The 17,711-nt window shown below is 37.7% G+C and overlaps 1 protein-coding gene across 1 annotated transcript in view; it reads left to right on the top strand.

The window, feature by feature from the left end:
- Positions 1-10,788, top strand: part of STXBP5L (syntaxin binding protein 5L) — a 374,070-nt gene extending 363,282 nt beyond the window's left edge. The window contains exons 26-29 of the mRNA XM_019922992.2: positions 4,094-4,259; positions 6,714-6,825; positions 8,785-9,005; positions 9,582-10,788. Coding sequence (XP_019778551.1) covers positions 4,094-4,259; positions 6,714-6,825; positions 8,785-9,005; positions 9,582-9,623 — 541 coding nt within the window. The 3' untranslated portion in view covers positions 9,624-10,788. The remainder of the gene's footprint in view (positions 1-4,093; positions 4,260-6,713; positions 6,826-8,784; positions 9,006-9,581) is intronic.
- The last annotated feature ends 6,923 nt before the right edge of the window (positions 10,789-17,711 follow it).

The following is a 17,711-nucleotide window of genomic DNA, read 5'->3' as shown; positions in this document are numbered from 1 at the left end:
TGTGAATGAAATATGTTAATTGACATCAAGGAATCTAAGGAAAGAGTGATTCTCCAGTCATCCACACATTCATTCAACATTTATTGAGCACATGTTATCTCCCAGATGCTATGCTAGGCACGGGATATATGAAGATGAATAAACTACAAGGAAAAGAAATGAACTGTTACCTTTACTATGTTTCATAGTACACACAAGAATTTTCCATACAGAATTTAATTTTATCCTTATAACTTCTCTAGGACATAGGAAAATAAAGTGTTATTTGCATCCTCCATTTTACATATGTTAACAAATTTGCCTGAGGTTGCAAGTCTAGGAAAAAGTGAGATCAATACTGAACAGTATACTAAAAGTCATTTTATTTTAACCTGCTCTAGCTATGCATTAAGAAATATACATGGAGGGAGAGCTTGGATGCGCTTTTGAACTAAAGTCGTAACTATATTGAAGGCTAGGTGGAAACAGATGTGAGGGATAATTGAGAGAAATTTGCTGAATGTAAAACCAATTGGTTGTGAAAGGTAATGGAGGTCTTTAAATCTCAGGGTTAGAAAAGAACTTAAAGGTTAAAAAGTTTTATCATGAACTTGGATAATAGTGAGGTCATTAGCAGATAAGAAAGTCAGAATTTAGAAAGACTGATAATGAGAAGTTTGGGAATGAATTGAGAATGAATGCTTGGAATGTGAGGTGCTTATATGCCAGCCTGCAGAAGTTTAGCCAGCAATTTAAGGTCTGGACTCTTAAAAAAATAGGGATGGAAGATACAGCTCTGGAAACCATTTACGTAAATGCATTAGTGAAAGTTGTAGCCGTGAATGAAATCATCAAAGAGGACACTATAAAAAAAGCGGAGAAATAGACTGGTCTTAGGACAAAAATTGAGGGGGAGGGGTGCATATGTCTACATTTATGTAGTGGACAAAAAAGAAACTCCAGCAAAGGAGATTGAGAAGTCATCAGAGAGCTAGGAAAAGGATCAGAGTAGCAGAACTTCATGAAATGAAAACGACAGCAGAGTATCAAAACGATGGTCAAGAGGTAGTACAAGAAAAAACCCTAGATCTGGCACCTAGATATTAGTGATCTTTGAGAAAGCAAATCTTAGGAGCACGGTGGAGGTAAGACTAAATTTCAAGGGGGCAAGAAGAGGCAGTGGCATAGATCAGGGGCTGACAGACTACAGCCCCAGGCCATATCTACCCTGCCCTCCCCCAAATCTGATATTGTAAAGCTTGCAAGCTAAGAATGGTTTTTACATTTTCAAATTGTTGAAAGAAATCAGAGAAGAATATTTCATGGTATGTGAAAAGTATATGAAATTCAAATTTTCAATGGCCATAAACAAAGGTTCGGGGAACACAACCACACCCACTTGCTTACATACTGCCCAGAGGGGCTTGTGCACAGTAGGGCAGAGTCGAGTAGTTGCCCTGGAGGCCTAAAATATTTACTATCTGGCTCTTTAAAAAAAAGTTTGCCAACCCCTGAGACAGTATTCTTTGGGGAAATTTTGGTAAAAAGAGAGATGAGAGACAGGAAAGTAGTTCGAGAGCAAACCTGGGTGTTTGAGAGTGTTTTTATTGTTATGTTTTATTTAATAGGGGAGACATGAGTAGATTTGTAAGCCAAGAAGTAGTTAATGAAGGAGAAAGTTTTGAAAACATAAAATCATTTATGGCCTGCTCATTCTCTTACATATTTCTTACTCTTTCTCTCTTCATCTGGTTTCTCTTTCTCAAGCTCTTTTTAAAGATTTCTGAAGGCCATTCCAGTCTTGTTTGAAAATAACGACTTAACTCCTAGACATGCCTTAGTTTAGAAGGAAAAAAAAATGTGTGTATACACTCCCCTGAGCTCACGTTTAGTCACTCAAAAATGTTATTTCGCAATTGAGTTTTTAGCTTGATAGTGACTACTTACCCTGTTTTTGCAAAATTTTAGTATGTCTTCTTTTCTTAAATGGTACATCTGAAAATTAATTTCTACTTAAATGAATACATGCTACATCTACATTTATGAGGAGGGGAATTTCTTGAGAAATGAAAAGCAAGAGTTTAAAAAGCAACAGGAGTCATAGCAATAGGAAAGATAAAATGATCTTTCTGTCTCTGCCCTTTGTAAAAGCTGTTTTACATGATAATGACTACTTTAATATTATGTCCTAGTGGAAACTCTTTGTGTTCACGAGGATCTCAAAAATATTTGAAAAGTGATTTTGACATGATTTTAGTAATGTGTAAGGTGTGGCTAGGAAACATGTGGCTTGAGTAACTGGAGTCTACAAATTGGCATGCTCCTGACCTTGCTAAGCATATTCCCAGATCTTTCCAGACCCTGTCAGAACTTAACTACGGGACTTTCCTGGCAGTCCAGTGGTTAGGACTCCGTACTTCCAATGCAGAACTTAACTACACTGAGCCCAATCTCCTCAAGTCCTAGTTTTCAGATAGTTGCTAGGTAGGTATGATTGCTCATGTGCCAATGTACCCAGACCTAGAAAAGAGTAGAGAGAGATGCAAGAGGCTTATCTATGTATAAAGTTCTCAAATTGGGCTGAGAGAGCCATTTTTAGTGGGAACCATCTTTAGTTACCTGACACTATTTCCTTATAAAAATGTCCTTGCACAGAAAAAAACTTTTTTTTTTTTCATCTTTAAGAGTACTTGTTTCCTAGACCTTAGCAATTGACTTACTCTTTCCTTTTCCTACCAAAAGCGATTACACCTGTTGTATTTTGTTGGCTTACTTTTATTATGCTACATAGACAACACAACTTATCAGGAAAGTCCATAGGAACCTCTTCCCCACCACAGCCCATTAATCTGAATGAATGGAAGTCTGTTTAACTGGGTTTGTTCTGGACTCATATCCTAAGGATCTTTGTTACTTCAAACGCCATCACATGTATTTTTAATATACTTTTTTCATACTAAATCTTTGAAATTCAGTATATAATTTACACTTACAGAATATCTCAAATCAGACAAGCCATATATCAACTGCTCAATAGCCACATGTGGCTAGTGGCTACCATATTGGACAGCACAGCGCTAGGACCTCATGAAAAACTTATTCCTATAGCACAGATTTCAGGTCCCATTTTATATGGTAAGATTCTAGGGCTTAAGTTGTAATTACAAACTACTTTGATAAGAGAAATAAGTACTTTTTTTTCAAGGTGCTGGTTTTATGATCTGGGTTAATTTAAAATCATTGTGCACACTACAATTAGTAGAATGATTTCAAAGCTTGAGATTTAACTACAAGTTTATTTTTCTCTTTTTGGCATTAGAGATGTGCTTTAAAAGCATCGAGATTGGTTTTCTTTAGTAGTTTGTAAATCTGGCTCCAGTGACAGTATCCAAAAGTACATTTTTATAAATATGTAAGCAGAATCATTTGACTACAACATTAGGATAAGCATAGAGCCAATCAGTAAGACACTTGAGATGTGGTATTAGCTTGGATGTGCAAATTTTGATCTATTATTTGTAACTAATTCTGTTACAGCCCCCAGCCATGTTTGTTTATTAATCATCCCTTCAGTGCAGGTGCCCTAAGTCATAGGTGATTTTCACTTTCTGTGTATAGAGGAAGTAAAGGAATGGGGAGCAAAGCCACTCCATTCCCAGGCACAGTGAACAAGACCCACTTCATCAGTGTATAACCTCCTCAGACCCAGTTCTGCCTTAAAAAGAGACAATGGACCAAGTATGCAGGCAGCCACTTTCTAGCTGTGGTGTTTCTGCCATAATCAAAGATTATAACTGTACTGTAGGAACCTGTGAAAAGCTCCAAAAAGCATTTTGAAATTGCTGGCCACTGCGTTTAATCCATCCTTCAAAGACATTTGCTAAGTATCTGTGTGGATTAAGATAGAAGAACTGTGCCCATAATTTTTTGTGAATATGATTTTATGTGAAAGTCTAGTTTACTACCATTGAAAATTCAAGAGGATAAAGAAACAACCATAAAGTAGTGGTATAAAAAGTATTGTTTCATGTAAGGATCTGCACATTTTATACAAAGAAATTAAAAGCTTCTAACAACTTGAAAATGAAATGTGGATTTGTTTTTTTCCATTCAGCCTACCTAGTCTTCGCCCAATGTTGGATGTTAATTATTTGCCACTGACAGACATGAGGATAGCACGGACGTTTTGTTTTACCAATGAAGGACAGGCATTATACCTTGTCTCTCCTACTGAAATTCAGCGGTTAACATACAGCCAAGAGATGTGTGATAATCTACAGGTAGGTCAGGCACATTTATGAATAAACATAGGACACAGTTGTAAAAAGAGAAAAAGTTAGAAAGATGTCTAAAAGCTAAAATATTATTGAGCCAGACAATAAATATGCCTGCCCTAGAACATGTTTTGAATATATGGTCATCATTGTGATGCTACCAAGTTCTAGTGTGGTTCCAGATATACACAGAAAAAAATAAGAAAAAACGGGATGTGCGAAGAATGTGATCATACATATCAATGGTTGTTTTGTGTGTTTTATTGGTTTTTTTGCCTATGGAGAATCCTCTGAAAGATTATGAAAATCTTCCTCCAGGGTGGGGAATATGTATGTACACACAAAAATTCTGCATACAATTCAGGGAGTTAATGAAATTTTTTTAAAGAAATCTTAATTGTGATTAAGAGCCATACAAAATAAATACATATCCTGTAGGTTAGAATTGGGCATTTGTCTTTGATCATAGCGGTTAAGCAGAACCTAGAAACAAATATAAAAGGCTATCTAACCTTGGATAAGTAAATGTGGTCACAAAATGTTAAAAGGCATCTTAGGGATTTAATTGGTTTCTCCTCCTTATTTTAGAAATAAGAAAACTAAAACCCATTCATTACAATATAGAGGTTCAGAGCATAAGCTCTGAACTATTTAAGTAGCATTTTGCTCACTTATATAACTTTGGCCATTTTACTTAATCTACTACCTTGAAGCACTGCTGTGAGAATTAAGAAAGAATTCATATAAAGCACTGAGCACAGTGCCTGGAACATAATAAGCTTTAAAAATAAATAATAATAAATGTTATTCAACAAATACTTAGAGTTTTTTATATGCCTGGTACTTGGCTGGGCTCTAGGAACACAATCATAAACAAGATACGAGTCCCTACCTGTTAGTGTGGAGGGAGAGATAAGTAAACAGACAACCACAATACTCTGGAAAATGCTGTTATATGGCTGTGCCGGTGCTGGGGAGACATGTGAGAGGGGCACCTGGGTTGATGGAACAAAAGGGAAGGGGTAGTTAGAAAAAGGTTGTGAAGGATGAATAGGAGTTATCCATAGGAATGGATGGCTGGAGATGGAAAAGGTAATAATATTCTTGACAGAGCAGAGGCATGCGACAGCCCCAAGGTTCAGGCAACTTCCAACAAAGTGCTGAGTTGGGAAGTGGAGAGAGTGAAGGGTTGATGCTGGAGAGTTAGTCAAGAACAGAGCTTGGAACACCTTGTAAGCTCCTTAAGGAATCTGGCATTTATCCCCAGGGCAATAGCAAGTCATTGAAAAGGTTTAACAAATTTGTTTATTAAAGCTAATATTCTGGTTGCAGTATGGCAATTAGTTTTGTGGAATTAAGACTAAAAGTAGGGAGAAAAATTTGGAGGCTTTTTAAAATAATTAAGGCCAAAAATAATAGTGGTTTGAAATAAGGCAGCCAACAGTGAGGAGAGAGAAAAGTTAGCAGATTCAATGGCTATAAAGTGTAATCAGTCGGATTGGAGGGTTATTAGATGTAGGAGTGAAGGAAAGGAAGGAATTAATAATTATTCCTGTATTTCTGGGTTGGGGAACTAAGTAGATGGTGCAGCCATTTCCAAAGAGAAGGGATTCGGAGGAAGAGCACAGGTCTGGGGAGTAGAGGTGAAAGGGGATGATGATGACAGTCATGCTGCAAGTTCACAGACAAACTGATATTAGGTCAACGGTCTGACTTTGGGTTGAAGTTCCTTCCTCCAAACCAATGGTTCTCAAATTTTGGTCTGCTTTAGAAAGACCAAAGCAAGTTAAAACTTTTTAGGGCAAGTTAAAAGTTAGGAAAAGTTAGAGCAAGTTAAAAATACAGATAACCAGAATACATCTATGCAAATTTTGATTTAGTGCATGTGGAAATAAAGCCAGTGCATCTGTGTTTCTAACAAGATATCTCCCCAGTCGTTCTAAATTACATCAAATATTAAGAACAATTTTACCTCACCATGCAGTAGCTGCCTACTTTGACTCATTTAAATTATCTTGAGCTACTTCATTATTTTGTACGTGATATAAAAATAAATCCAGCCTTTCTCTACACACCACCTGGTTCCAGAAAGGGAACTAGGACAGGAAAGACGCTATGGTAATTGAAAAAGAATCAGAAGTCTAGATTGGCAGTCACTGATCAAGTGTAAATTAATCCTAGGGTGAATATTAGCTTCCCATGCTTTCTAATTGTAGAAGGAAGAAACGAAGAGGGCAGAAAAGTGAAAATTTTAGGATGTCAGTTCTTGGAGAAGGGAAGGGAAAGGAAGGAGATGGAGAAAGAAAGGCCAGAGAGAACTGGGGGCAAAGCAAAAATCACCAGGAAAATGTATGGAGAACAGACTGCCTTTTCATGACATGCTCTAACCTGCCACCATGTTATCTTTTGATCTGTTACTTTACTCTTAGTCTAATGCTGTTTTCTTTTGATCTGATATAGGACATGCTAGGAGATTTGTTTACTCCCATAGAGACACCAGAAGCTCAAAACAGAGGCTTTCTCAAAGGACTGTTTGGTGGAAGTGGACAAACATTTGACAGAGAAGAGCTCTGTGAGTAACAGAAGACCTATTTCTAGACTAGCGTTTTGCTTCTATACCATGAAAACTATTTGTTTACCAAACATGAATAAAATTGGTCACTTTATATTAGACGCAATTCTAATAGTATATGCAATTCATAGTACATGCAATTCATACAAAAAATGAGTAAGCTAATAAATGTGTCATTTGCAGGTAGATCATACCTGCAAGGCAGGGTGAAGACATTTGATTACTAAAATCTGAAAAAATGTTTTTGAATCTGCCTGCCTTTACTTCTAGGAAACAGATTATTTATTCAGAATTCAAGGTTTACCAATGGTACAGAATAAATTACTTTAAAAAAATCTACCTGCGAAACTCTGATGAACAATCATCAAAATGCAGTAGAAAGATACTAGGGAACATTTTCAGAGATAAATTAAGAATACATTTTCCAGAATATCTCACCCACCATTTGGTCTTACAGATCAAAACTCCTTTTTTGAATTTTTAACTATGCAAAAGATCTAGGTACCTCCATACAATGGAATAGTATTCAGCCATAAAAGGGAATGACGTTTGATACATACTACAACATGGATGAACCTTGAAAACATCATGCTAAATTAAAGAAGGAAGACAAAAATGGCCACATATTGTATGATTCCTTTTATACAAAATGTTCTGAATAGACAAATCCATAGAGACAGAAAGTAAATTAATAGTTGCCAGGGACTGAGGCAAGGAGGGACTAGAAAGGGACTGCTAATAGGTACAGAGTTTTCTTTTTGGGGTGATGAAAATGTTCTAAAATTAGACAGTGGTGATAGTTGCACAAATCTGTGAATATGCTAAAAACCACTGAATTGTACACTTAAAAAGGGTGAGTTTTGGGAATCTCCTGGCAGTCCAGTGGTTAGGATTTGGAGCTTTCACTGCCGGGGCCAGGAGTTCGATCGCTGTTCTGGAAACCAAGATCCCGCAAGCTGTGCAGCATTGGCCAAAAATTAAAAAAAGGGGTGGTGGTGAATTTTATGATATGTGAATTTTATCTCAATAAGCCTCTTATTTTTTAAAAAACTGATCTAGATTCCATTCCTAATGTTATATCCTTGGGAATTCTCACTAAATTTTTACTAAGAGAGCTGTTTTTCAATATTTAAAAGTTACTTCATTAAAATTAAGTGAAAATGCGCTTTGTAAATGATGGGGAAATTTTTAGTCTTTTATAAAGTTCCTACAAATGTTTATTAATGCCCATCATGCATACACCCCATTCTCTAGTATTTACATACACACACACACAGAGATTTTTGAAAAAACGACAACTGCGGCCTACAAAGACTGACAGCAAGATGAATACAGAAGATTAGAATGCCAACTTGGGCAGAAATTTAAATAAATGATCAGGCCTGAGATTGGAACAGACACTAATATGGGTTAAATATGAGGTCACAATAAAATTGTGAGCATCCCAATTCAGCAATGTCAAGAAATGCAGTTGGGCTTCCCTGGTGGCGCAGTGGTTGAGAGTCCGCCTGCCGGTGCAGGGGACACGGGTTCGTGCCCTGGTCCGGGGGGATCCCACATGCCACAGAGTGGCTGGGCCCGTGAGCCATGGCCGCTGGGCCTGTGCGTCCGGAGCCTGTGCTCCGCAAGGGGAGAGGCCACGGCAGTGGGAGGCCCGTGTACCGCAAAAAAAAAAAAAAAAAAGAAAGAAATGCAATTATGCCGTATTGTATGGAACACCCCCCCACACACACACATAATAAGGCATATGGTACCAATATCTCTCTCAGTCTCTTTCATGGGCATTTTTCTTCGGTAAATGCTAACATCTGCAAATACAGATCTATGATAGGAACAAATATGTCTCTTCATGAGAATTATGACAGTAGAATTCAATGTAAGTACTTTGGTGATAAACTTGACTATAATTACTTGAATTACTGACAGAATGTTTTAAATTGCTATGGCTTGAACTCCCAGTTGGGGAAGCTTCAGCAGGAAAAGCATCACGCAGCCTCGCACAGCACATTCCTGGACCAGGTGGTATAGAAGGGATGAAAGGTGCTGCCGGAGGGGTGATGGGAGAGCTGACTCGTGCACGGATCGCACTTGATGAGAGAGGACAGAGGCTAGGAGAGCTGGAAGAGAAAACTGCAGGCATGATGACCAGTGCAGAAGCATTTTCCAAACATGCACATGAGGTAAACTGCCTAAGTAAATAAAGGCATCTTCATACAGTAATAACTTTAAACATTTAGGTCCTGCAAAAGAAAGCCTAAACAGAGATGTCACTGAAAGTAATCCTGTGTGAGAGCCAAGGTAACTGGGATCTCTTTATAAGTATTATAACTCCCCTCATATTGGGGGGAAAAAATTTTTTTAATACTATATTGATACTTCTTTACCTTAGAGGATGACTTAAAAGAAAATTATCCACTGGTTCTGGTACACTGGGTCTATATTGTGCATCAGCTGCTAAAAAGGTACTTAGGTTGATTACATGATCTCCCCCAACAAGGTGTGAGGGGGCAGTAGAGGCTGGGATCCACACACCCCTTTTTGTCTCAATCATTAAAAATCATTTCCTGTCAGGCAAATCTTTAGAGCTTGATTGGTTTTTTAAAAAGTCTTTCTATATGCACTTTATTTCAAAAAATAAAGGAAGTCTTATAAGTTTTGAGATTTTGATATGCATGATTAGCTCAATATGAGCTTGCTTTGATTAGCACTTTTAAATAATTTTTTAACATCTTATGGTGACTATTTTTTCTTTGCAGTTAATGCTGAAATATAAGGATAAGAAATGGTACCAATTCTAAACTTCTAAAGAAGCTATGACTGCTTTGAGAAACCATTATTCAGGGAAACCATATTTATTCCCGGCATCACTATTCAACTGCTAGAAGACAGTTTCTTCCACAAAATGTTCCATTACAGTCCATCTGAAGTTATCATAAGGGAGACTTATCAGAGACACTGTACAACCCAAAGGCTGGAACCCTGGTTAAAACCCCAAGATATGGCTGAATTTGCCTCTTCCCACGTGGAATGGAGCTATCATCTTGGCATGTCGTTTGCTAAGGATTTACATTTAGGAACTACGGGGAGTCCTGATTTGAAAAAATCCTGTACAAACAAAAACCATTAATGCACTTAATGAAAAAAAATTTTGCATGATAAATTAACATCTTAAGAGGAAAAGAAAAAAAAAGCATGTTGTGACAGAAGAAAAAAAGATTTATGGTAAACTATTTTTATAAATTGGACCACACCTGACAATTTAAAAAAATCTGTGTTAGAAGATATCAGTGCATTTCAAGTACATTTGCAATACCCAACTGAAAAAACAAACAAAACCAGACTTTTCTTTTCATCTATAACTTTCATTATCTAGAACATTATTGAATTCTTATGGCAAGAGTCTGATTAACGTTCTTCTCTCTCCATAATATTTTACATTATTCACAGTTCTTGGTCATAATCAAATATTGCCAGTACAGTAAATTATTCCTAACACAATTATATCCATTTCTATCACCTTCAGAACAAGTTGCTATTTTTAGTCACAAACCGTGCAGGGTTGGGTCACCTCGAAGCATTTTTTCAGCCTGGCTTATACTCTGCAGGGGAGTTGACAATAGGTTTGGGGAAACTAGACTTACAGGAACAATGTAGTTAGCTTTGAGAACTGATTTCACTCACTCTGGTTTCAGGTTCTAAAGTGATATATTTTTAATGCTCCATTTGTATCCTTGTCTGCCAATTACACAGTATATTACTGTTCAATCCCAGTGGGGTCTTCAATTCAAAGGTGCTCTTGCAGCCTGACACTCACAGACCAAACTGGTCATTCTCTTTAGTCTGATTCAGTAAAACCTCAGTTAATGTTTTAGGAAAGGGATTCTGACATTTATGATTAACAAGGGCTTTCATTAGAAATTACTTTTTGGTTCAATACTTACTATTAAAAATTGTTATAAAGTGGTGGTGTTTTTGCTATCTTGGCTTTAGTCACCATTATGGACAACAGAAATTTTGTCACTCAACAGGCTAAATAACATAAGCCACAGGATTATGTCAACAGGTACCAAATACCTATTCCTTATTAAAAGCTCTTTTAAAAATGGAATGAAGAGGCTTCCCTGGTGGCGCAGTGGTTGAGAATCTGCCTGCTAATGCAGGGGACACAGGTTCGAGCCCTGGTCTGGGAAGATCCCACATGCCGTGGAGCAACTAGCCCCGTGAGCCACAACTGCTGAGCCTGCGCGTCTGGAGCCTGTGCTCCGCAACAAGAGAGGCCACAATAGTGAGAGGCCCGCGTACCGCGATGAGGAGTGGCCCCCGCTTGCCACAACTAGAGAAAGCCCTCGCACAGAAACGAAGACCTAACACAGCAAAAATAAATAAATTAATAAACTCCTACCCCCAACATCTAAAAAAAAAAAGGAATAAAGAATATCCTTAACATGATAAAAGATTATCTATTATAACTCAACAGAGAGCTAGTAGAGGCAAACAAAATAAAGATGTCTGCTACCATCATTTAATATGATTCTGGAAGTCAAAAGTCTTAGGAAATGAACATATGCAGATTCTGGGACCCATCCTATAATATGTATGTTATTCTTTCAAAAAGAATCTTTTTAAAGAAAATTAATGGGTTCGGCTCATTGAATTTTGATTAATCAAGGTCTTACCAGACTCACATTGTTTCTTAAGAATTCACCATTTTCCTGAAGTCCAGGCTATTTGAGTAGCCAAAAATAGTATTTCTGCTTGTTTTTTTAGTTTTTAAATTTTTAGTGAATTTGTTTAAAGTGGCACTTCTTTCAAATGTTCTCAGTAATTTTGAGAAGAACAAATTAATCTTTGAGAAGAGTAATCTTTGAAAAGAGATGGGGGAAAGAGTCAGAAAATGTATACCAGGATAGCATTTCTCAGAGTCCTTGAATTCTCCTGATTTCTCAAAAAAGCCTCTCTAGGAATCTCTCCAGACTCCTGTGAACAGCCTTAGGGTAACAGAACCTGACTTTGAAATACAAACATGATACATAAAATTATATAGTAAAAATACTGAAGAAACTTGAGACCAGGATTTGGAAAACACTGGTAGGCAAATTGCACTGCACTATTTGTACCATCAGTTTTAAGGACCCAGTTTTCTGATTTTCTGAACAAATACTTTATCATTTCTATACTTAAAAAAAAACCTAAGAGTAAAATATTGGTTTATTTTAGAAGCAATGAAATAAAGCCCAAAGTGGCATTAAATTCAATGACTATCTCTAAAGCCCCAATAGGATGTGACTTAACTTGTTCTGTATCAGGGTTTCTCAACAATGGCACTGTTAACAGAAAATTCTTTGTTATGTGGCACTGTCCTTTGCACTGCAGGTGTCTAGCAGCACCCCTGGCCTCTCTCCACTAGATGCCACTAGCGACCCCCACTCCCACCCGCCCCAAAATGACAATCAAAAATGTCTCCAGCCATTGACAAAATTACCCCCAGTTGAGAGCCACTGTTCTACATCATTTGGAGACAGATTAAGTGTGAATATGTAATATGTCTTGTATAAAATTAAACATTGTTAGTACACAGTAACAAATTATTATACCCAAAATTACATGTGTGGTTCATATGCAATAAAATGCTATTTTGGGGAAAGCTTACATGAATCACTGAAAGATAACAATTACAGAATATTTTAAAGCATACAGAAAAAATACCAGAAAGGACAAAATAGCATTTCACAGAAGTGCTTAAAACTGGCTTTAATGAATAGATCAAAAGTTTATAATTGGCACGTCAATTGGAAGTAAGGTGCTTCTGAAATGCTTGAAAAGAATAGGTTCTTTTCGTCTTTCAATATTGTTTTTATAAACCCTTTCTTAATGTAAGGGTAACTTCATCCCACAAACTCCTGATTAGTGGAATACAAATTAATGAGGTTTTACTGTATCAAAATTATTTTTCTAATTCAGAGATAGCAATAACAAGAATCTAATATGGACGTGATTTTTCTCTTTGAACATTTCTGTTGCACTGACCTTAGCATGCGCGTGCACGCGCACACACACACACACACACACACACACACACACACACACACACACACACACACCACCATCTCACCATCATCATCATCTTTAGAAAATGAGTACTGTTGATCCATGTAATACTTTACATCTCTCTTCTCTACTATTTAAATGTCTTGCCTCTATCTTAGAACATAAGAAAAATACTCCTAGTAACTTGAACAATGATAGAGAAAATGACTCTGAGCCTTAGTTGTCATCAAAATTACATTTTGTCTGCTTAAGGTGACATCAGAAGATAAGGCTTGCAAATCACAGTCTCTCTACAAGTTGACCATATCTCATTATGATTCCCTGAAGAGATAACCCCTTCTTAGTGTCCCAGGAGAAAATGGGCCTTTAGCATTTTAATTCATCATGGAGCTAGAGGTATTTTTTTTCCTGGTTCTAATATGCGAGCAATAATCCCTACCAAGAAATCATCCATTAACCTTGGAGTTTGGAGGGATGGATGATTGATTTATCATTTATTTTAATCCACTGCAAAAGCAGTACTGCCAGCTCTGCTTTCTACACTTCATTGAGACCCAGACTTAGTGCCCGTCATCATCATGGCCATTATCTGACTAACTTTGGAAGGATGGTGACAGAACTGAGTGAGATGTTTTCTGATAATTCAGTCATAAAGATAATGTTTCAAATCTTTCATATAGCATTTGAATGATTCTCCAGTTAATAAATCAGAATCCAGGTCTCTAGTACTCGAAGATCTTAAGGGATTGTAAAGGAAAAAGTTTACCGTTGGAGTCCTTTTTTAAAATGTGAACCATGTGTCTGTTATCTGCATTAAGGGATCACCATGGCTTTGAGGAAGGAAAAGGAAAATAAAGATTATGCCCAAGGTTGGTTGAAGAAGATTAAGATTAGCTCTTTGAGATACTTGGTTTTAAAATGTTTGGCAGAAGGGAAAAATGAAGCATATTTAGAAGAGTAAGCTAAAAGCCCTCTCATTGGTTTAGGGTCATTGGGACAACCCAGGAGTATCTGTGTGATTATAGCCCGTGTCCATGGGAAGGCATTGTTAACTTGACCACTTTTGTTCTGAGAGGGCAATGTCAAGAGTCAGATGTTTCTGCGAGGCCTGCCCTTTGCATCAGGAGAAAAGTGGTAGCCTTTGCAGCTTCTTCACCTATGTCTTCTGTAGCCCCAACCCCACTTGTGACGTTACTGTTTCACAGACACACTGCTCCAGGGGCCAGAAATACTTGCCAGTAAGTCATGTATTTGGATTGCACCGTTCCAGGGAGCATGGCTGTAGAAGTTTATTGTGTATATGTGCAGACAACATAGCCCTGAAAGGACAAAATTCAAAATAGGAAAGGTCTGACTTAGGAAAGAAGAGAAAGTGCAATTTGGTACAAGCGGGCTGGGGTAAAAAGGGACATGGGAGCCAGAGTGAAGCATAAGAAGCTTTGATGAGGAACCGAGGCACAGTTGGTCTATTTATACATTTATGTAGGGAAGTGATTCTCAACTTTGGCTGTGCATAAGCATCACCTAAGGCGCTTCTAAAATTCCCAGTTACACCAAAATCTTTCAGAGTGGGTACCAAACATCAGTGTTTTTGAAAGCCTCCAAGATAGTTCCAATGTCCAGCCAAGGTTGATAACTATTACTAAGGAAGACACATTTGTCTACCCTGACTGGCGTCTCAGCCCCACTTCTGAGGGGTCAAGGAAAACAAGATATTGGAGATATTGGCCAGATTGATATTTATTCTGTGTCTCAACCCAAAACAAATGTTCTGTAAAAATTTCTGACCAGGCAGTGCCCCATTAATTCTTAACATCTCTATCTTTGTGATTTTCTCCTATATGACTGGCCACTAATTATTCCAATTCAAACATCTAGGTTTCGATTGCCTTATACATGTGACATCACCAGACACCAAAGATATCATAAGAAATTTAATACCATGCAACGTGAAGTGGAAAACTAATTCTCAATAGTGGGATAGTAGAAATTCTCAAAACAATCATTTACCAAATCAGGTCCAAATTTATTACTCATTCTTCATTTGGAGGAGACATGGGTACCAGGTACCTGGTTCTGCCACAGCTATATTTTATTGGATTTGATCTTAGCAAGAAGGGAGAGCAACTCTCCCTTTTTGATTTTTGTCTTTGCTCTCAGGGCAAAGGAGTTTGGATTTATTTTCTTAGTTACTGGACATGTGTTTAAAGGGAGAAGAATGCCTGCAGCTGACTATGTGGCCTCCAGTGCCCTGAAAGAGTGATTTCACCTTCAAAAACGGGAGAGTCCGCCTATCCAACGCAATACTAGTCAATGAGAAAACAGAAGAGTTCTCTCCTCTCACACTGCTCCCCTCTGGTATTGGCCCATCCTTCTCAACTGCAAAGCCAGAAAATAAACTAGGTGGTAGTTATGGACAAGTGTGCACAGGATCAAAATCTCTAATAACCTATAATTTTTAGTACTTAATTATGTGATGTTTTATTCTAGGAAATAAGAAACAGATGACATCATTGATGTATCTTTCTTTCATCTTAAGAATTTTTGCATCTTTTCAGAAAATGACAAATTACTATTTTTCTGTTGCACTCAGCAATTGTGACTATACTTAAAATTCTTGTAGTCTGTAGAGATATCAATAAAATTGTATATGTTTGTACATAGATGCTCTCTTATGTTATGTCATACACCACTAATGATTGTTGCCAAGATTAAATGTGGACAGAGGTAAGACCCTCATTTGCAACAGTGTGAACTATGGTTTTGCAAACTAAAATTGTTTTAAAAAGGGGAGGTGGGTGGGGGAGCGATGTAAAGCATATGTATTGGAACTAAAATAGAGAAAGGGGTAAAAAAAAAAAAACTGAACACAAGTTCCCCAAACTGAAAGATTTTACTAGTTTATTAATCTAAAATGGTAGAAATAAATAAGATGTACTTACAAATTCAACATTCATACCTACTTCCTCACTTTTTTAAAGTTCAGACTTTAATCCAATGCAGGCAAAAAAAATAAGCTATTATGGGCTTACACCACCACCTACTGGTTATTATGAACATACATTAACCAGCACCTCCAAAAGTCCCCCAGAAAGCCTGCACTCTTCTGCTCCTCTGGCTTTCAGCTGCATGGTTAATTCCTCTTCATGCACTTTCTTTATATTTACCTCCACTGTGGCCTTGGCCAACTACTCTTACTCTTCCAAATGCTGTCTAAGTATTTCAGAAAAAATTTCCCACCACCACCAAATTTCCCTCCTAGTTTCGGTCTATATAAAAATGGGAAAAAAACCGAACCAACCCTAGGCTAAAGAATGTTTTCTGATTTAAAGTTAAAACTATTAAGATAGACTCTTTAAAAATCCAAATACCCAGTCTCCCCTTCGCAATTTTCTCAAAAGGATCCATTTACTTCCTCACCCTCTTTGAATTACAATCACTCAGGCTTCACGTAGCTGTAATTCAGTGTTTAAAATACTGATTTGACATTTTTCCTTCCTTCTCTCCCTCCCTCTTTTCTTTGTCCATTCATTCAGTCCAAAAGTCAACCAACCTGAGCAAGTTCTGACCACAGCCCCACGTAGGGACTGCACTGGAGCAGGGTGAGAGGGACAGCCCACAGGAGGACAGAGCTGGAGCGAAGGGCAGGGTCAGCCCTCAGGTGGTCAGTAGCGGTGCCTGTGTGAGGGAGGCGGTGGAACAGGGCAGAAGCCAGCCCAGCAGGTCAGGAGATTAGGGACTGAGCAATTGGGTGAATACACTGAGGAGGCAAGAGGCAGGTTTCTCACTGATGGAGAAGAACAAGTAAAAGGGAAAGTGAGAATAACCTCTGTAGCACTGGACTAGAATTTGAACTGTCAGTATGAGTTTTATATATACACATACACACACATATATATGATGTAACTAAGTGTGTGCGTGTGTTGTACACATGCATATCCTAAGTCCGAACACCGAGAGGACTGGGAACACCACCTGAGGAAAAAGGAACATACCTAGTGCCTAGATTTTTATTTCTAAACACTATTCTCTGTTAAAAGGAACTGGGGCTCCTTGAAGAAATAGCTGATTTCAAGGGTGAAGCATGTTTTTGTGCCAGAAAATATTCAAAGAATCATGGGGATGTGTCAAAAGGACACAGAAGTCAGCTTGAAAAGGAATATACAGGCCAAATCAGGGATAATTTGTATCAAAAAGTAATGATAGGAATTGAATAAAATAGGAACTCATGAGTCCACATTGACATTAATTGATTAATTAGGAAAAGAGAAAGCTCTTCTTTACTGCAGAATGTCAATAAATGTGGATGGAATTTTCAGATTTCTCTTTGGCAACCACTGTAGTGATAATATGGACAACAGATACCAGTGGATGCTAAAACTAGCGAGTTAACGTGGGATAGAGGAATAGGATATTTACATTGTCTCAAAGTATCTTCACAAAAAGTACTTACTAATCACCATACACACACACACACACACACACACACACACACACACACACACACACACACACACACACACACACACACACTATATGTAAATAATTTTACACTGGAGAAACCCGGCAGACAATATTTAATCAGGTGATCAATGTTACCATCACCAGTAGGGGAACAATCATGTGCCATCTGACAGCATGTAATGAAAAGAACACAGCATCACCTCTGTGATAATTCTGACAAAAATGAACAATATGGAAATATTGGATAAAACCAAACTGAGAGACATTCTATAAAATGACTACCTTGTATTCCAACTTTCCAAGGTCACGAAAGTAGAGGAAAGATGGATGTTCCAGATTTAAGGAGACGTGACAAGTGGGTGCAACACATGATC

Source organism: Tursiops truncatus, chromosome 4 (assembly GCF_011762595.2).
Source record: "Tursiops truncatus isolate mTurTru1 chromosome 4, mTurTru1.mat.Y, whole genome shotgun sequence".
NCBI classification, from domain to species: domain Eukaryota; kingdom Metazoa; phylum Chordata; class Mammalia; order Artiodactyla; family Delphinidae; genus Tursiops; species Tursiops truncatus.
Note: the sequence above shows the minus strand (reverse complement) of the source record. Positions and strands in the feature narration are given on the sequence as shown.